Source organism: Ctenopharyngodon idella, chromosome 14 (genome assembly GCF_019924925.1).
Source record: "Ctenopharyngodon idella isolate HZGC_01 chromosome 14, HZGC01, whole genome shotgun sequence".
NCBI lineage: Eukaryota > Metazoa > Chordata > Actinopteri > Cypriniformes > Xenocyprididae > Ctenopharyngodon > Ctenopharyngodon idella.
The window spans coordinates 29,441,100-29,463,078 of record NC_067233.1 but is presented as its reverse complement, the minus strand read 5'-3'; the positions used below and the strand labels follow the sequence as shown (position 1 = coordinate 29,463,078).

The 21,979-nt window shown below is 37.2% G+C and overlaps 1 protein-coding gene across 5 annotated transcripts in view; it reads right to left on the bottom strand.

The window, feature by feature from the left end:
• The window catches only part of pls3 (plastin 3 (T isoform)), a 32,511-nt gene extending 10,532 nt beyond the window's left edge, over positions 1-21,979 (bottom strand). The window contains exons 1-9 of one of the 5 annotated variants that reach the window (XM_051860829.1): positions 21,826-21,979; positions 9,741-9,851; positions 6,214-6,377; positions 4,372-4,501; positions 3,928-4,060; positions 3,749-3,830; positions 3,427-3,592; positions 1,644-1,786; positions 485-511 (exon numbers count right to left, since the gene is read on the bottom strand). In XM_051860829.1, the coding sequence (XP_051716789.1) occupies positions 485-511; positions 1,644-1,786; positions 3,427-3,592; positions 3,749-3,830; positions 3,928-4,060; positions 4,372-4,501; positions 6,214-6,377; positions 9,741-9,801 (906 nt within the window). In that variant the 5' untranslated portion in view covers positions 9,802-9,851; positions 21,826-21,979. Of the gene's footprint in view, positions 1-484; positions 512-1,643; positions 1,787-3,426; positions 3,593-3,748; positions 3,831-3,927; positions 4,061-4,371; positions 4,502-6,213; positions 6,378-9,740; positions 9,852-12,168; positions 12,358-12,543; positions 12,734-21,825 lie in introns of those variants that run through there. The other 4 variants (XM_051860830.1, XM_051860827.1, XM_051860828.1 and 1 more) reach the window with 4 other exon arrangements.

Below are 21,979 nucleotides of genomic sequence, written 5' to 3'. Positions count from 1 at the left end.
AACAACTCACGGATTTCATCATAAATATCTCAATTTGTGTTCCGAAGATGAACGAAAGTCCTACGGGTTTGAAACCACATGAGGGTGAGTAATTAATGATTAACCTTTTAGTCTTATTGAGAATATTGATGGTACAACTTAGTTTATATAAATTTTTGTGTACAGTTGTTAAAGAATAATAATAAAGCCTGTCAATACTACTATGAGGCAACAGACTTGTGCAACTCCAGTGCTATAATGGTCCAACACGTCCATTTTATTCTGTCCAAAAATCACAAAATCTGACCAAAAAACTTGAAAGCATCAAAAGATATTTACACTGTGAATTATATTTACATGGGACACAGTCCAGAGAAATGTGTGAAAATATGAGAAACAGACAATCATGCTTGAATTCCTGAGAATATGACTGTGATAGATGTGAATGGACAAACAAAACTACAAAACAGGCATAACTGATGTCACAGTACATTTGGAAAAGTACCTTTACACACTTTGAAAAATCTGTTAACTGCAGCACAGAGGGAGATAGAGAGAGATATTAGTTAATTCATTCACTGAGCTTTTTCATCTTTATCTTTATCACTAAATTACTTTTTCATGAAAATAAATGACAAGTCAAGAGGGCAATTACCTAACAGATTGGATCACACATCTTTTATTAGACACTAAATGACCCCTCACATGTTTTACAAATTTTTTTCATATGTTTTTCATGGTTTGCCTTTCAGAGCATTTGAAAGTCAAAGTAACTGCACTTTCACTCTGGTGAACTGCCTTTATGGAACAGAAAATGGAGCTAGCTGTTATGTAAATTCTAATTTGGATAAATTTGGAAACATGATTCCATTCATTTGAGACTGAGAACTATTTCACCTTTAAAGTAAAGCTATCTGTTGGACATCAAACCATTATTTCTTCAAGAGATTTAAAATATGCAAAACATATGCAAAACTTTCCATTTCACACACACACACATGACGACACGCAATAATTCTTGCGGGTATGTGTAATTTTATATATATATATATATATATATATATATATATAAACGTAAGTCATCTGCATAAATAAAAAGCTACATGTTCACATTTTCTGAGTGGTTCTTTCTAGTGGAAAAACTCCTAGCCATAATGCTAGGGTGTTAATGCAGATGTTATGGTATTATGGTACTCCCACGTCCCTATAATATCTATATATGGCTCGGAATTTGCATAGAAAAGTAATAGCCTCTTCTATGTAAGCCCGATTTAAGGCATCATTCATAACCAATCTGTAGCGCAGTTGTTCTCCGGTCAAACTTTACACCACTAATGAAAACAACTTTATCATTGACTGTTCATCCTTTGTTGCACTGACTGGGTACTTCAATAAGGAGGAAATTTTATATCAGTTATCTTGATGAAGATTAAAAGCCCTGATATTAGAGTGGTTATGCGTTAAAACTATACATTTAAAACTTTACTATATAGGATCTCAGAGCAGCTTTCATATTTTACAACTAAATTAATATAAAAGATAGACAGGACTACAACCACAATTCTCATGCTCAATATCCTCATGAAAACAGCATGGGCAGAGATCTGATACTTCATCAGCACACAGATACACAGGCAGAGTACAGTAAATGGACACAGGCTGACCTTTATATCATGGCTGAAGTTGTTGATCTTGCTCCATCCGGCATTCTCCAGGTGGAAGTTGGCCCAGCGGAGCAACAGTTCCTCTGGAGACAGTTTCATCAGATCCTCAAGTGTCTCTCCATCCCTCAACAGTGCTGCAAGAGCTGAAAAAAGAACACAGTGACATTAAATCACACAATTTTAACCTAGATTTTGCATTGGAGAATGATGTGAACCTGCTGATTTTAACGGCTATTACCCACTGAGACATAGGCATCCTCTGATCACTGACAATTTCAGGCAGACAGGTCGAGTTGAGGTCAACCTCATAGTACACCACAAATGCTCTGAGGTCTGAGGTGTCTCTAGTGTGGGGATGGGCAAATCTGGTCCTGGAGGTTCACTGTCCTGCAGTGTTTAATTTTATCCCACAGATGTGTTTATTAGAGATGAAGCTAAACTCTGCAGGACAGTGGCCCTCCAGGACTGGAGTTGCCCATCCCTGCTCTAGTGTATCCTGTAGGTGCCCATACTTTTCCCATCACATTCAAGAAGGTAATCCTACAACTGTAAAAACCCTACACTATCAGAAAATTACAGACCAGTCTATATTAACTTGTTCATGATAAAAACACCAGGTCTCTTCCTTGCTTTCATAGAACAAATTTCTACGCAACAGTCAGGTATTAAAAGCAGCCTCCAGATCATGTGCCCTCGTTCTGCTGAACTTTACTGTAGATTGTGACACATTAAATTACCAAATCCTTTTATCTACCTTCTTCTTACTGTGCATTACAGGAACAACACTCCACTGGTTTGAGTATTACCTTACAGGTAGATCCTTCAGATGGGAGAGATGTCTAAGTTATTTTAACTCTAAGACATATTAACAAACCACCGGAGTAGCTCAAGGTTCGGTGCTGGGTCCATTTCATTTCTTGATTTACACAATATTGCTGGTACCTACTATATATATATATTCACATGGATTTTCCTGATACACTAATGTGCTACACTAAGTGCTGCACTAATGACACACAGCTCTTGTAAGTACTTGCACAGATCTCAGCCTGTCTGGCATGGATGAAGGAACTCCTCCTGCAATTCACCATAAAATCCCTGTTTAGCAATGCTCATCAATGATAACACCATCTTTAGACTGGATTACTGCTATACTCTTCTAACTGGCCTTCCTGTTTACACATTCAAACCTCTGGAAATGATACAGTAAGTCTGTTGGTCTGTAACCCAATGAGAACCCAAAAGTGCATGTTACACTTTTCTTTCTCACTTTTACTGGCTGCCAGTTGTTGCCCACAGTTTAAGCCACTGATGCTTGCACACAGAACCGCCACTGGATTTTTAAATGTCAAGCCAAGGCAATTATTTTATTTGTTATCATCTCAAACCTGCTTTGTGACTAATCATTCCTGGCAGCGTGTTGCATGAAAAGCAATTTTATGTAATAAAAAAATCCTTTAGGCATGTTTCTTATTCATTATGAAGAAGGTTCATCTGAGGCTAGACAACGCTCTCTATAGATCGGTTAAGGCACAGAGCCTTTGGGACAGACCTAAACTTTAACTAAACTTCAATTTGGGAGAAAACAAACTGTCCAGTCTAGTAATGAGGTCAGATCTAAGAGCTCAAGTCTGCCACAACAGTCAAATCAATCAGTCAGGTTAACGTTTAACTATAGAAGTGACGCTATATCTGTTTGTCCGGATTCCTGGATGTGGTCATCAGCTGTGGCAATGCCAGCACTGTTTGAACTAGATCGTATTTGTGCAACAGAGATACATACCCTCGTTTCTGCTCAGCTCAATGTCAGCAAACAGGCCGATCTTAATGATCTGCCACAAAAGGCCCAAAACCAGATGAGGTTTGCCTTCCCGAAGGTCCAGAGCTCCGATGTTGACCACGTGACAGCCAATGGCAGAGGCAGAGTTAAGAGCCAGGTTAAGATTCTCCTGCAATACAGAAGCAATGATCTTTGTTAGACCCAAATCTCTCTCTCTCTCTAACACACATGCACTTTAATACATCTGGGGGGGATTCAGAGTCATATTTTAAAGAATAATCTTCAAACAGAGAGCGCACCAAAAAGAAAATCATCAAAACCAAACCTGTATTGTGAATGGTGTTAGTTTCTTCTTGTTAATGGTCCTCTCATCAATAGTATCAGGTACTGACAGGTTGATCATTTTACTAAAAGGAAACAATGACATATGCAATGAGGAGGTTTCTTAAATGACACAAAATAATTAAATCACAGGCAAGATGTTGAGGAGTGTGTCTGACTTACCACAGCACAATACCGTCACCTACAGCCTTGAAGAGAGCATCTGTATTGGGATTCATGGGCAGCACATGTTTACAGTCAGGGTCGTGTTCCAGCGCTGTGTTGATCCAGTTCACGAAAGCAAACCTCTCCTCCTCTGGACAAAGAAGCATTAAACAAGATGATATACCATTAACCACTAAATACATAAAAATACCAAAAAGTATATGTTACCATTATAATGTTATGGGATTTAGGACCTGGTATTACTATGGAATTGTCTGAAGTACTTTAGAGTAGCTTGCAGATCTCCATACAAAGAATATATTATTACCATCTGATACCTTTATTTTACCTTGGTTATACCACATCACTACATTCCAAACCAGTGGGAAGTGGTGCAAAAGTAATTATAGCAAAAGGAAACAGTGGTTTGTCTGATCCGTTGAAATCAGAGGCATTTTTTACCTGAAAAGGAGTGCTGTGTGCCTGCACTGGACAGCTCGGATGTGCCGCCAATAGCCAAGATACCCTCTTTCCTGTTGATGGCCTTCCGGAAACTCTTTGCAATGTCACTGCTCTTTAGCTCCTGAAAGATCTGTGCAGACACATGGGACCATAAAATTAATTATAAAATAGATGCAGACTGATTTACACAGTTTCAGTCATGCTCCAACGCATGATACAGAAAACACCCGTTCACCCTATTACTTTACAGCATCCATAGAGCCAACTATTAACCTTAGTGTACTTATAAGATGGGTGATAATTTAAAATAACGTTTTAAATAAAATGTTTGTCCTTAATATTTTTATTATGTAAAAACTGTCCTTCGACGCCATGCTGTATTGTGAAATATCACTGCGCAGTGTGTCATGCCTAACAGCACGTTTTAGCCTGGGACTTTTGTTCACAATACTTCACAGTACCTTACTGCTTAAATACACACCAACCAACTCATCCACACATAAAAATAAAATATGTATTACTAATCTAAAAATACATGAACACACACGAGGTCCTTGAAACTAAACAGATGCACATATTTTATGACATGTGGCATGTGTGGGTAATTAAACCATGATTGTCAGTGCCAAGTGGAACATCTAGTGAACGGATTCTGCTAGCAGCTGCTCATAACCTCCTCACAGCAGTGCAAACAAACAACCATTCAATGGGATGATATGCCTCATTTGCAGGAAGCATCAACAGTATTAGTTTTATCTATCAACACTTACTAACTGCAAAAGAGTCTCTGTAATATTCTGGACTGCAGAATTATTCAGCAAGGACACCTTAAATTGATTGAAAAATGAGGGACTTTTACATTGTTACAAAAACAAACAAACATTCAAATCACTTATGAACTTTCTATTTATCAAAGAATCCTGGAAAAAAAAAATGTATCACATAACTATATATTATAATAATAAGACCCATTATTAATAAATTAGCACCGATAATAACTGAGCATCAAATTAGTATATTAGAATGTTTTCTGAAAGATTATGTGACACTGAAGACAGGATTAATGATGCTGAAAATTTAGCTTTGCATTACTGACATTTTAAAATATTTTTTGACATTTTAAAATATATTCAAATAGAAAACAGTTATTTTAAATTGTATAATATTTCATAATATTAATGTTTTTAGTGTATTATTGATCAGTGCAGCCTTGGTAAGTATACGAAACATTAAAAATCTTTTAATTACTATTAATTATTCTAAACTTTTGGGATTTTTTGGCCTATTTTATTATCTGATCATCTAGAAAAGTAACAGCACAACTCTCCTCAACCAGCCTGCACAGTTTAACGTATCATATCTGTAGCACATGAGATGAGATCCACAAGCAGCATTTAATACTAATTATTTCATCAATCTTTTAGTACCACTAATTACTAAAAATGATGAAATGGTGAACAGGCCATCTGGATTCAGCCCTGAGACTCTAATCTCAAAGTAAAATGTATTGTCTATTGTCCATATATGCTGAAAGCTACTGCTGAATATGCAAATCAGGGATTTGACCCCTACTCTAAAAGATGCACCTTTTGTTCACCCATTAAAATTTCTGATCATGTAAATGTTTTTCTCAGGACAATAACATTTGTTTTGCAAATGAAGTCTATAGACTCAACAAAGCATTGATTCACTGGACTACATTTTATTTTCCAAAGCACTGCAATGAAAAGTAATGTACAAGTTTTAAGCGTAGTAAGGATGAGTATGTAGAGGTTTATAACTATTTTTGGATATTAAGGAATCTCGTGTCCATGAGGAAAAGAACAGTTCATAGACACTTACAGACACAAACTCTTCAAAGCTGATTCTGTTGTCCTTGTCTTTGTCACCTTCTTCCATCAGTTTCTGGATGATCTCTCGGACTTTGTACCCTGGCAGGGGCAGATTGGCCTCTTTGAACAGGTCATGGAGCTCATGGTCAGAGATAAAGCCATTGCCATTCAAATCTATGGAGAGAAATTAAAACTATTGGTTTGGTGTCAACATCTTGCCTGCAACAAGCACAAAACATTTAGGATGCAATTAGGTAACGTTGTGAGGTAAAAATGTGAGGACATGCAATTGAAATAGTTTGATTAGCTAAAATGATCAGCAGCAAACTGCAGCTTCGAGAAAAACTATTTTACTGCATATGCATGCAAAATAAAATGTTTTGGAAATGTGAAAACAATGTCAATGTAACATTTGAATACAAAAACAAATACATCGGTACACTTAAATGAAACTACAAAAATATAAGAAAAATATTATTTGACTAAAACACAGGCCACATTTTAGCAAGTAGTGGTTCATGCAGAACATTTTTACTGAGCTTCAAGCAAAGCATTCTGGTATTGTCTTATCCACAAAAGCAGGATAGGCTGCTCACTGGGTTTGAAACAGAGCTGTTGTGTTATAGGAGCTCTCAAATTTCTGCTATCTGTCATCATACTAAAACAGAACATACAACATTAAAATAACCATTATGAACTGTCAGCCACTGGGTTTTTTCTAGTACGCGCATTACAATACCAGGACATGCACAACAATTAAGGCTTCAATGTTCTGCCCAGTCTGCTGGAGAAATCAGATAAATGGGGGAATGCAGTCTGAGGCACATTCTTGTCAAGGACCATAAAAAAAAAAAAAATCCAAATCCAAAATACCAAACTTCAAAACCCAGACCAATACACCAAAGTCTCAGATCACAAAGCACAGTATGCTCTTTAAAGGGGTCATGAACTGAGAAATCAACTTTTCCTTTAAATCCATCCTGTAAATTTCAGAACTCAAAACTTCCTCGTTAGACCAAAAACAGCTTTTATTGAAACCAAGTTCTGAAGACAACTTGTTTTGAATTTTGTCACATTTTGACGTAATAATGCGACAAAAGACTGCCTCTGCAGAATCAGATCAATGTCTTCTTTTACATCATCGCGTCTTTGGCCCCGCCCACTAGCGCATTAGTGAGATGAGAAGAAGAGAGATACAGGATCACTGGACTAACAACAACATTACCTGACAAAGTTTCCTAATGCTAGGAAAGAGCTTATTTGTTTTCAACTATGTGAATGTCTCAGTAGAGCATTATTTGTTGTTTCCACATTTCACTGTGGATTCTTTGGTAAATCAGTCGCAATTTCGGTGCAGGCTTTGCAAACAGACTTTTACAGTAAGATATGGACCCGACAGTAATGCCAACATGTCAGTAACCGTGTTAATTGTAATGCCTAATCTGTGATCAGTGATTTTTATCTGTGTTCAGTGCTGTTTAAGCGTCAGTAAATCAGTGACTAAACGGTCAACTTTACATTGATTCTCTTAGTAGCATGAAAATAATCTGTTATTTAAATTATGATTAAATTATATACAGAACGAGATCAAAAAACGCTCCCTATAATCGTTGGAGCTGTCAATCACACAGCACGAGTTTATCAGTGACTGAGTTCTGGACTCTCGCCAAAACTCCTGTTATAATCAATCTGTCTACACTGCACAATGAATGTCTTATTTACAGTATGTTTGCACTGTTAGTTATAATGAAAGCATTAGTAAGAGTGCAGAAATCGAGTTGCAATGACGAGATCACTGCATTCATGCACTCAACAGACATGTCTGTCATCGGCTACATGCTCATCACTGCAACCTTTTATGCGACAGGAGAAGATCTAAATAGAATGCTATAATCAACACTTTTCATGATTAGTTAATCTCGACAGCTGCAGCCTAATAGTAAAAACATAGTAAAAGTTTTTGAGAGAGTTCCACATGTAATACTTATTTCATACACAAAGATATTAGCCAATCACAGCAGTGGGCGTTTACATTCAAGTCTCACAGCAGACACACCTCTTCCAACAGAGTGTTCAAATCAGAGGGCTACAATCAAGGCTGAAAATGGCCTTTTTTATTTCTAAATTATGACAATTTTTGATGTAAAAATCATACTAACATTATAAGTGCACCTTAGGAAACATAAAATAATTTAAAAATGCAGTTCATGACCTCTTTAATGACTTACTTTTTGTAAATCTGTTGACATACTATATTAATACTCATACTCTATGCAATACTCAAACCCAGGTAGTAGCTGACATGGCTGTTCTAAGCCTTTAAAAACCACTTCAACAAACTCCACTTCTGGAGCACACGAAGAGCTCTTATAGAAATACTTATGTGAGTATATATATTCGAGCTTTTTTTTTTTTTTTTTTTCACTATAGAAAATTAAATAGTTAGACCTGTCTGAATTTTTTTTTACATTTTTGCATGATCTTTTGCGAGCCAAATAAGCAAACTTTTTATTCTATTTTTGCTGATTTAACCTGTTATTGAAGTGTCAGAAGTATCTTAGTATCTCAGTACAATAACATAGTGCCAATATAAAGATGTGTATTCTTATTTTTCCATAGTTGAATTCTAATAATATCTAATAATCTAATAATTTCTAAAAATCTCAACTGTACTTGCTTGACATGTGAAAACAAACATTATTGTTCTCGTGTGTACATTTGAGCTTCCGTTGACCATATTTGTTGTGCTTTATGACTGTGTATTGATCAATGTTTATATGTGAATAAAAGCTTAAATTATATCTGTTAATTAAATAAAGTGATCATGAATTAAGCCGCTTGATTCTAATGGATTTACGATCTCTTTATGAACTTTTTGAAGTGTCAAAGTTTTGGGTGAATGAACTTTCAGTGGAAGGATCTCTCAGATATATCTTCATTTGTGTTTTGAAAATGAACAAAAGAGACTTATTTTGCAAAATATGACAAATGTTCAGTACACAGTTAATGCTACGAATAAATTAAGAGATCCAAGTCCTATTCAAACTGAATCTTTTGGAGAAACTAGGAGAATATATATACACACATATGACCGTAAACAGTTGCTGGTTTGGAGACAAAAGTCCACGAGGACAGTTTAAAAAGCCAGGCAACAGGTTATGCCAAAAACTTTATGGAATCAAATGAAAAACCCAGATGGTTTTTCTGAGCAAAACAATGCAGACTGTCAGGAAACACGCTGCACATGAAGTTAGGAGGACCGATAACAACATTACAAAACAATTACATAGCACACACACACAAATCTAGAGTTTCCTAATCAATGGCATTTAAAACTAGAAGCCAAATGAGACATTTGAAAATAGATCCTAATTTTAGGCTTTGCACAGTGATGTAGCTGTTTTCATCTATGCAAAGAAAACAAAGACAAATCAGTAGAAATCACAAGATACGTAAAGGAACAAGGACACCTGTATGGGCGGCATGCCAAGTTGTGATTAGAGTAGACGAAACTGGTTGGACAGGAAGAAAACTCACCAACTTTCCCGAAGGCCTCTCGCAACTCCTCCAGCTCTTCTTTGGATATTTTTCCTGCCATCTCCCCGAAGAACAACCTGAAGCTCTCTCAGTCAAATGAAGTGTGTCCTTCTGTGGAGAGAACACAAAACTTTATTGTGTGGACTTCCAAATTGTGGTAAATGCACATTGGCGCCTGTCTTCCGAGAGAGAAACCTGGAAGTGGGATTGTACAGTAAGATGATAAGACATGCAAATGACATGCAAACGTCTATCAAGCATGCAACAGAGTAGACTATATTTGGGCAAAATGTATGTTCGAGAGGGCGTGTCAAGGCAAGTTCTTTTGAATGCAACCTCATTGTAATGCAAGCAATGCAATCACATGATTCTTTGCCATGACAATGATTGAAAAACTACTTCATCCATTTAAAGGACTAGATATTATGTTTAGTCAACAGCACAGTCAACTGGAAATCGAGGCAAGCAAAAGCCTAACAAATAGTCACATATTCAGTTATTGCACATTGAAAACGGTAGAACAGAAAAAAGATCAACTAAAGAAAGTGTTCAATCCACAGCCAAAAGTCAAAGTCTGGACATGTTTCTTTGGAAGATCAGTGTGCTATTTTATCTCTGAGTTATGATAGATGTGTACAAATCTGAACACCAGATGCAGTCTATACTGAACTGTCCAACAGTCTGCTTTTGTTTAATTGTGAAAGTTGACCTAACAACTACCCTCTTAAAAATAAAGATTCCAAAGTCATGCCATAGAAGAACCAATTGAGTTCCCCAAAGAATATTTCAGTGAACATTTTTTCTTAGTGTGAAGATCATTTTATTAATCTAAAGAACCCTTTTCCACTATAAAGAACCTTTTGCGCAATGCAAAGGTTCAATGGATGTTAAAGGTTCCATGGATGTTAAAGGCTCTTCATGGAGCCATCAATGCCATTAAAGAATCTTTACATTTAAGAGTGGAGCAAAAACCTTATAACCCATACATAATTAGCAGTAGCCTAATACACTAAGCACAAATCACTGAAACCAAAAGTAAATATTTGTCCAGGTTATCACAATAATTAATACAGTCCATTTAATTGCAGTATTATGGCATCGGCCCAACATGTCATTGAGCAGCAGTGAACACTATAGTGGCGTACTGTTTGAATCGAGGCCACAACTAAATAAAAACTGTTAAGCAGAGTCCACCCACAGCAGCTGAACCGAGAACAGATGCAGAGCTCTAGCCTCAATCATGCTCTGCTCTACAAACTGACCTGAGATGTGCTTTTACAGGCAGCGATCAAGACACTGCAGCACTACAAGGATGCATCTTCCTGTTAGCAGCTACTACCTTGCAAGAACTCATTATGATTCAGGACACACCCGCAGCGCATGTCAACATCTCCATTCCCATAGTCGTCACTCCAGGTTTTTTTTGTTTTGTTTTTGTTTTCATCAGTTATGTCATTAGTGGTGCCAGCTGTCCAACCACACCCTGGTGGGACAGCATAAAGTTAAAGACTTCCAAAAATGCTGTAAAATGAGTCAACGTCCTGCCAATGTTACATAATGGTTAAAATGTTTATTGTGTAAATAACTCTTAAAGACAGCACAGGACTACGATTATTGGGTAATATTTTCTCAAGGTCTACATTCAATGTCATCCTTCAGCTATTCAGAAGGCCAACATGGAAACATTGCTGGAATTTTTAAGAAAAAGACAAAACACAAATGGGCCAAATCTCCACCCTTGTGGCATCCCTTTCACTGAGAACTGTGCGTTACATACCTTTATTGAATCACCAGTTGGAAACGATTCTTCCACAATTCACGCTTTAATAAGCTTCTTCACAATCCAAGCATAGATCCAGTCTAATTTGACTAAGGTTTGTTTACTTCCCAAATGAGTGAAGAGTAGTTTAACCTCCTGGGACTGAGTCATGCACAAATCTAAGCAACCAGAGAATCCTGTCTAGTCACTAGATTTTCAGTGTCTCTAAGGACTGCCAACACTGCACGAGTAATTGAACAAAGTAAAAACCATTATGCAGTGTTAAGTTACAAAGCAAAAGAAAAGAACAAAACTGCCAAAGAATTGCTTTCTTGGGGCTTTGATTGAAAAACAGAAAGTTGAGCATGTGCTCCACCACAAAAAAAAATTGATTTACCAGTCTGACGAGATGAAAAAAATGCTTTGAAATCTCAGTTAACACAACCAGTTACCCTCAAACTGCTTCCTTCACTCCAAACTGCAAACAGATGCAACAAATGTGAACTCAAACAACAGACGTCTTTCACAGATGCTGTGCTGTTAGCAGAGCAGCTGGGAAAATAGTCAGACAGACAGAGAATGCTTTTGCCCTGTGTATAATGTTAATGAGAGAATGTGGGATGTAGAGGAGAGGAGAAGAAGCAAAAAATGAGAAAAAGAGAGACAAACCGTCCCGATGCGTACTGAGAATGGGGCTGTAGGCACCAGCGGTCGCAGCAGTACAGGCAGTGCTCGCTCCACACCCTTCAAGGCTAATCTGAAACACCAGCATTCCTGCCTGCCTCACAAAGACCTATGGCAGCAAGTCATAACACTTCCTGACAGGCTATGGGAGTCGCGGTCGGCGTGTCCGCCGGAGAGGGAGGAGGGATAGACAGGCGCAGACGGAGAAGGAGAGGGGGAGGGGAAAGCATGCATGCTTTTCTTTTTTCTTTACTACCATTTCCATCCCAGATGTACTTACTAAAGCAATAAAGTCACAAGAGAAAAAAAGGGGCAGGGAAAAGCTCAATGCATCTCTTAAATCCACATACTGTCACTCACCTTAAAACATCCTGTTGCTTTAAAAAGTCGCTACTGGACGGAAAAAATAACACCATGGACAGACATATGCTGAATCACTTGAAACTCCACTGAATCACTTGGAAACACATGCTGAACATGTGATATCTTTGCATGTTCAAGCAGAAAGACAGTTCAAATAAACAGATTGTGCTTTTATGTAGTTAAAAAACACAGTGTCAGCGCAAAAACTGCTGCCATTTCGCTACAAAAATAAATAAAACATTTTGTAATTTCCTCCCAATCTATCAATGGCAAACTAATTTCAAGGACGGCTGAGCGGGTACGTAACAAAGACTCATTCATTTGCTAAGGAAACAGGCCACATGAGAAATAACAGAACATTCCCAGAGACAGACCTTAAATGAGGGCATGATTACCTCAAAACACACCCTTACTGTTTCAATTCAGAATTAAATTGATCAAATTTGGCGTCTGCATCATAATCTTATTTCCCATAGCCTAAAGCACAAGTTGTTGGCAAACTGCAAGTGGGTTATAAATGGGCCTGGGTTTTAGTGAACTGCTAAAACCCAGAGTTAAAATAGCCCACCTCCACCTATTGTGGCCCCCAGATATGTCTCATCCCTCCTGTTTTGCCCATTTTGTGAAAACAAAAGTCTCTATGAAAAGTAATAGCATAACTCTCGTGATCTGGGACAAGTTGCATGACAGGACAAACATAAGCTCATTAACATGACCACTCACATTTACATTTCAAAGCTTATTCAACAGAAACTTGGCCGCACCCTGATGAAGAAGTGTGAACTATGTATTTCACATGCAATATAAGGTTAGCTAATCTTATTTGTATGTAGAGATCTATACAACCATTGGAAAAACATGCCTCTACGAACATTTTTACAAAACTACAAAAATGTATCTACACATACAATTCACTGCAGTCTCCAGCTGAAATGAACAGTAGAGACAATAAAACACCAACAACTTACTTCTATTCATTTTCACAGGAGCTATGATTACAGGAGCAGATTATTGATTAATAGACTTATTTTATTTCCTTGTAAAATACTATGTTATGGCATTTTACCATAGTGCATGATTTGTAAACTAATACATTTTGACATTTCCATCACATATCCAGCTCCATATGTATCTTTTCTACTGTAGTAAACTTGCTCGGCAGCTCACCTGGTACAATATTGCACTCGGGTACAAGTCCTGTGAAACATGAGTCACGATAAAAGAGCTCAAAGACTTGTAGAAACATGCTAAAATGGCATTGTTGCTTCAGCAAATGCAATTATTTTCTCCTGTTTGCTTTTGTTAACACTATCGGTCAGGTTTAGGGTCAGGTTTAGTTTAGGTGCTACGTTATTTTCAAACGAGAGCATTAACCTTGTAGCGCCACTCACCGAACACTTTATTTCTGAACTGCCGTGATATGTACAACAACCAACGTAATATTGCCAGATTCACATTCATCTATTTCAGAAAAAAAAAAAAAACTGAACATGCTGGGAATTTGACTTTGACTGTCGCAAAAAATGGAGGAAGCAATATATTCTATATGTAGATATGTGTGTAATTTTAAGGATTGTTAAAAACAATTCTCATCTCAGCTTAAGAGACAACAAATCATTGTGGCACAAAACAAACCAATGGCATGATCTGGGGGCGGAACTATCTGTTTGTCTAACCATAACCAATGGATGATACAGGAACGCATTTAAAAAAAACCGGTTTGAAAACAATCATTATGTTTTCAATGTCGTTTTGTGATGCTAGTTGCACAGAAATTACACACTTTACCAAAAACCTTGTTGGAGCAAAAAACCATGACTAACATTATTAAAAAAATTAAAGGTTTTACAGGAGCTTTGCACACACTGCATACATTTCTAGACACAAGTGAACGGTTCCTTGAATGTCTAAATGTGTTACCAGTCCACAGAGGAATTTTGACATTCCTGAAGCTCAGGTTACAACACATCACCTGTTAAACAAGTCAGATCCTGAAGATCAGGAACATTCAGTTTCAAGAGGCAGAATTGTAGTAGAAAAATCCACCTAACAGCTGGAGAACACAGTTTGGTTGGTTCTTCAAATTCCACCATTGCAAAACAATAAATCTGATTTTAAAGGTCTCTCATCTTTGTTGCTGAAACTTGCTGGTATTTTGTTACCTGAGCCCTGAGGAACAACAGTGTGGAGAGTAAAGGAGCAGTACAAAGGTCTCCTTGAGTGCAAACCATGAAGACAGGTGTTCACTTACAGATGCTTTTGTAAACTCAACCCGCATTGCACACAGGACATTTACTGAAGCGAGAGAGAGAGAGAGAGAGAGAGAGAGAGAGAGAGAGAGAGAGAGAGAGAGGCTGTGTAGTATTTCAAGTATTTATTCAAAACATTGTAAAATACCTATAATTGGATTTTATTATTTCTATTTTATTACTTTTATACTGTATATATATTGTTACAGTGGTTAATAAATTACTCATTCCATGATATATACAAATATGATCCCTGACCTAATTTGTTGAATAAAAAACATTGTACAACAGTATTTTGTAAAAAAAAAAAAAAAAAAAAAATTCTGTAATGACTACAGTAATGAAAATAAGGATCACCACAGAGAATAATAGTAACTACTACTTATTACTATAAAAAAAAAAAACTTGTATTACAGTAAAAAAAAAATAATAATAATTTGTGAGTGAAATGTTCTTAACTAACATTAAATCGTCAGTATGGAGGAACTTGAATGCTACAGTAAACCTGACACTTCAAGCAAACCTGTTCACTCCTAACGGCTCTACGTAACATGATCTTTTAATCAGACCCATTCAAAATATCAGTCTGATTAAATCAACCAACAGAGTGATATGAAATTTACTGTTTCAAAACAACATGAAGATACATCAAAACAATACTGTACTTTGCAGTATATTTAGAGCAATCCAAATGTGATTCAGAGTCAGACAACAAATTAGTACCCTTCCCAGCATTCAATAGTGAAAGAATTTAAACACTGAGGAAAAGCAAGGAACATGAAGTCCAGCCAAGAGAATAGCAACAATATTCACAACATTCAAATTCACAAAAGTGGACATTTGAGGTGAATGCAGGTTTGTGTAGTCAGAGCAGGAGTGTTTAGTCTACAGCCTCCACTAGTTTATCATAGATCATAAAGCATGAATAAACCAGTGAAGTACTACAAAACCACATAAAAAAGACAGACTACCGGTCTGAATATGTTGTCGTCAAGTGGTTCCAAACCTGTACAACTCTCTTTCTTATATGAAACACAAAAGGAGATGCTTACTTTAGCAAAATGTTCATGTTGCAAAAAGCATCTTAAAAGTAGTGAAAATTTTTACATCTAGCCTAACTGTAAGTTTGAGCAACAGTAGGATCTGTAACATGTAGTTCTCACTGGATCCAGCAGGTTTTGCATTAAAGTCTCCCTGCAGTCAATAATTTTGTCCCTTAAAACTCATCTCTGATAGCCAAAATGACATATTTAAATGTTTTTTTTGTCCTGTGAAAATTTCTTCATGCCTTAAAATAGCTTGAATGTAACTTTCCACTCTTGCTTCATTTAGTATACGCAGATTCATGAATATGTAAATTAGCCCCTGCCTCCACTCAATCACAGCAGCTCGGATTACCTGATCAACTTGCTCAACTGTAGTAAACACTACACAAAGGCAAGTGGAAATATTGGTTTAATTCAGACAGAAACTGATTCAGAAGAAGAAGAGAAAGAGTGAATTATACAGGGTCGTCTACAAGTCCATGTATCAGAATGGTAATGCGTTTTATGTATAATTCTCTACAATGTTGGACACATAACAGTAATTGATATGATTAGCATTTTGCTTAACAGCTAATAATGTGTCGCTAATGTTACACAAACCATGTTCCCTTTCGCCATCTCAGAGTCAGAAAGCTAATTTCTAAAAATCAGCATTAGAAATGCTTTGAACATCATAGCAAGTCAGTGGAGAAAAGCCCCGCCCACCAATGACAGGATTGGTTAGAGAAAAACAGTATGTGGCAAAAGAAGTATGTCCAAATTCACAGTACTCATAAAAGAGTAGGCAAAAAGTACCCAGATGACCTACTACTTCTGGTGAGATTCTGAAGTGTGCATATGATGGACACTTTACTATCCCATGAGGCAACAGGAGAGGATTTGTGAATGGCAGTGAAGCGACGCAGCTGACGCTGGTAGGTCACGTGATAATGACAACATGGTGAATGTAGTATGACCAGATTACATTTATTGGGGCTTTCGAACCGGAGGAATCTTTTCATAGTTCCTAGAACTACTGGCGGAAGTACCCAGATTTTGCCATGTTCGCACCGCAGTAACGATTTCAGTTCAAGGAACTCCATTTGGGGGAACTAAATTAGCTCCTATTTCAGAGTAGGGTCTAAAACAGCGCTATAGGAACTATCAGTGACGTAAGTGTACGCTGATTGGTCACACGCACACGAAACACGAAACACATTTTTAAAAAGCTATGTAAACATATTTACTTCATATTTACAGCAGTTAACAGCATTTACCTGTTGTCTGCGGTGTTGCGTTCTTTTCTCAGCCTCGATGATATGTAACACTGCAAGTTGTCGTGGCTCTTTAGCATTTACAATTACATTAAATTATGCGTTTACATTCTATCTCCGTTACCACGAAACCCACGACACACAACAAACACAGCTCCGATCACGGCATCCTCCATCCGCCAGTTGTTGACATTTGTGAATACCACGCTTAAATGACACCACTATCGGTCGCTTCAGAGTTCCTACTGCCGGTGCGAATGCAACCAGGAAAATGGCCCAGGGGAAAATTTGATTTCGGGGAACTACCCCTAACGGCTAGTTCCTATAACTTAGTTCCTATAACTATGTGGTACGAAAGCCCCTTATATTAGACACAGATTCATACCATATAGAACAAACTTTTTAACGCATACAAACTACTTATTCAAAAAAAAGTACATACTCAAGAGAGTATACGATTTCAGATGCAGCCAATATCTTTAGAACATGTAAAACTGCATTGTATGCTTCTTTCCAAGTGGAAAAAGCTCTTATTCACAGTAAGACAAAAAATTGTTGAAAAACAGAAAAGGTACTAGTAATTTTCTGCCAAGTTTACAGACATTTCCTTTAGCCCTGAAACACAACGCAATGCGTAATTCAAAATACATATGTAAAAAAAATCAATATGGAAAATTCCTTCATATTGACAAAGTTCACTGGGCCCTGTTTTTACTAACCTTTATTAGAGTGCTGGTTGCATGACAAGACTCAAAGTTTGGTGGATTTTATGAGGGGAAAATATGGCAGAACTGGGGTGGAACCATCTAGACTTCCCAAAACACTGAGCCCAACAGATGAAGACAGACGAAAATGAAATTTTCGTTTTTTTCATAATCACTCAAGACTATTAGTTATATGCCCACTAGAAGAGACAGAGAGACACAACAGGCCTGTGGAATATTAGTTAGGGAATTAAAATAGAAGCCAACCTTGAGATACTTCAGTCTGTAGAGTCAGTAGAAACGGTCACATCTGTGGTGGGTTCAGTACAGCACTGACTATTTTCCGTAACTATCCTAAGAGTCATGGCACCATCATGTAGATGGTATCATGTAAAATAATCAAGATTCATTCAGCATGATCTAGCCAAATGCTTGGAGGTCATGAGCAAACAGCCTCCCACAGACATTGCTGAGGCATTTTTGTCCTGACATCACTTTAACCTCAGTTTTGACAATGGCATCCAAACCACACGGTTCTCCAGGAATGGCTCTGACCGAGAACATGCTCTTGTGAGCCGGCTGCAAGTAACACTTACAGCTGAAGAATGAAGGGCTTGGAGAATGTGAGACAGCTCTTGGAGGAAGAATATAACCACAGCACGACAGAACTTAGTATGAGCAGTGTTTCGAGGACAAAGGCAGACATCACTTAACACACTGGCTTTGTTATGATCAGGAATGCAGACAGATTCACCTTCCTGAACCAATCACAGTTTTGGGAAAGCAATGTAAGATATCTGAGTTCTCAGTCTTTGTTATGGCCTGTTCAAAGGTTGTCTGTCGTGCAAAAAAGTCAAAGCCACACATTCCTATCTAGCCCAGCAGTGCGGGCAGGGAATTGCCTCAGAGTCTAGGGCTTTGCACCACAACAACTCACACTACTGGCTGCTGAGACATGCAATACAGTTCGTATCCTGTACATAATCACATAGCTTACTTCAGCACAGTCTGGAAGTGTGTTCCATTCGACAGTAAATGCCCTGCAAAGTGCAGTGTATTCCACCAAATGAGATTCCAATCCGAAGGAGCATACGTTTAATTCGAATGGCACTGAGAACAGGGAATAAGGTAAATAAATAAATGCAGTAAAAATGATTTGAGGCTCCAGCGTTTTTAATACATTTAACAAGTCCCAGGAGTGTTTTGCATGCAGTTGTTTGCGGGTATAAATTGTGAAAGATGTGACAATAGCATGGTGCAGAGATTATTACAGCGCAACTATCATGATTACAGTTAAATAAGATAAAATACACATCTAAGGGGCCATTTACACAACACCATTTTCAACCAAAAAAATGGAAAACTTTTTATGCGTTTTGGCTGTTAATTTACACGAAAACAGCATTTTGGGGGCCTGAAAACGCAAGCTTTCAAAGTGCAAGTTTTTAAAAACAATACCGTTATCATCTCCGTCTAAACTACAAAAAAAGTGAATTTGTGAAAACAGTGACACCATACGCATGTGAATTACATGTTCAGTCTATTGGCATGTCGTGTTTCTTTACAGAGTGACATTGCTAACTACTGGCCTGGCAGCATACAGCAATTTTAGTCGCAGATCCATGTAAACACTGCATAGGGATCCTGTCAATCGCGACACATTTTGAAAAGATGTTTGGAATTGCATGCTAGCATACTACTCTTATTTGGAATGCAGTAGGCATAGTTTGTACAGACAGCTAATTTTCTGAACAAATGAGATACTGGAAAGATCAAAGACATCTGTCAAAGTATGCAATATATTCTAGAAATATGCATGGAATACTGTATCCCATGATGCAATGTGTTCGACTTTAATTTTTTGACAGTGATGAATGATCTGGAATTAATGTAAACCACAATTTCGACATCTAATTATTACTCATTTGGACTATTATAAGTTAAAGTTACCATGAAATCAAAATCAAAAATTATTATTTTTCTAGAATATTGCAGTGTATATTATAAAAGATTTATCAGTGCACTGCACATCATTTTGTTTAGTTTTTTAATTCATGTGCCTCGTAATCTTTAATTAAAATAACTTCCCTCCCTAACATCTCTTCTCCGATGTGTTTACTGGTGCGAGGGCGGGGCAACCTGTCACTCACATGAGATCCACTAATAGCAAACCACAACCAGCCAACCAACCAACCAACCAATTGCTCATAGACAAAATCAAGCCCCACCCTACATTTGTTCTCATTTGAGAAGCTGTTTCACTATATATCACAATAGGGAAGAAAAGACTGTCACAACTTCCATTTCAATGCGGACTTTAAGAAAGTTTTAAACAAAATGCATACTGCACAGTACACTTTAAATATTCTGCTTTCTGAAATATAAACAGCAAAAAAAAAAACATACACTCTTTAAGTGATCTCACATTTTCTTAAATTGCAGTAGTTCAATCAAGCAAGTCATGGAGCACAAATTAAAGGGTTAGTTCATCCAAAAAATTACATTTCTGTGATTATGTACTCACCCTCACGTTGTTCCAAACCCGTAAGACCTTTGTACATCATCAAAACACAAATTAAGATATTTTTGAGGAAATCTGAGTTTTTTTTTTTTTTTATCTCCCATAGAAAGCAACTAAATTACCACATTTAAGGTCCAGAGAAGTAGTAAAGACATCATTAAAATAGTCAACGTGACTACAGTGGTTCAACCTTAATGTTATGAAGCGACGAGAATACTTTTGTGCTCAAAAACAAAACAAAAATAACGACTTTATTTAACAATTTGAACTGTTGTCACACACAGTTGACAGTGAAGGCAGTGCAGGCTTCCGTGTTTATGTCCGAACGCCGGCTCAGTATTGGCTGTACACGTGAGCAGCATGACGCATACGTGTGATGCTGACGCAGGAGCCAGCCAATAATGAGTCAGTGTTCGGACGTAGAACACAGAAGCCTGCACTGCGTTCACTATGTCAAATGTGTATGACAACAGCTCAAATTGTTAAAGTCATTATTTTTGTTTTGTGTTTGCGCACAAAAAGTATTTTCGTTGTTTCATAACATTAAGGTTGAACCACTGCAGTCACATGGACTATTTTAACAATGTCTTTACTACTTCTCTGGACCTTGAATGTGGTAATTTTGTTGTTTTCTATAGGATATATATATATATATATATATATATATATATATATATATATATATAAACTCTCAGATTTCATTGAAAAATATCTTGTGTTCCGAAGTTGAACGAAGGTTTGCGGGTTTGGAACATGAGGGTGAGTAATTAATGACAGAAATTTCATTTTGGGTGAACGAACATTTTAAGACTGCAGTTGACATCAGTGGTTCATCCTCAACAAGTAGGGTCTGGTTAAGGACACTGCAGTTTTCCATGCTTTAAATACTACACACTACATTCCAAGTATGAGTAGCATGCTATTCCAAACATGAACAAGTTTGCACTCATTCACGATTTATTAGACTGTTAATTATAGACTTATGAAGCACAATACTGATAAAACAGACTCAATTCTTTAGCTGTGTTCTGATCATTTATCGCATGTTAATATAGTAAAATATCACAAAGGGCGTTTCATGTGAAACGAGTTCATTGAGAACATCACCTATATTATCCATTCATCATTAAATCACAGCTATATTCATTTATAACAACAACCATACATGCTTCCGACTGTAAATAAACACACATCACATGACTAGCCGTCTCTAAAAAAAAACAAATAATGAACACTGAGTATTAACTCAATCTTACTCGTTCAGGAAAAAAAAAAAAAAAAAAAAAAGTTTTATAGCAGGATATCGAAATGTAAATGCAAACTACTTCTGCCGATGCAGTGATAGAATAGTTCCAACTTCCAGTGAGCCTCGCGAGACTGTTTGTAACTCCAAATAATTGTAGCTACAATAAATTATAACCTAATGCCTCAGTGTTTGTATGAAGAAAACAACACAATCTGAAAAACAAAAGTGCTCTACAAAGTTTAATAAGTTCATTAACTTACTGTGTCCGCCCTTGTGTTTGTTGCCCTGCTGGCGTTTCACTCGCGCACACTCAGAGAATCACGCTGGACTCACTGGGCTGCGTCTCAACACACAAAGAGCTGCCTACAGCCTTCTGTGGCAGCACAGACTCAAACACAGACAGCAGCCTAACTA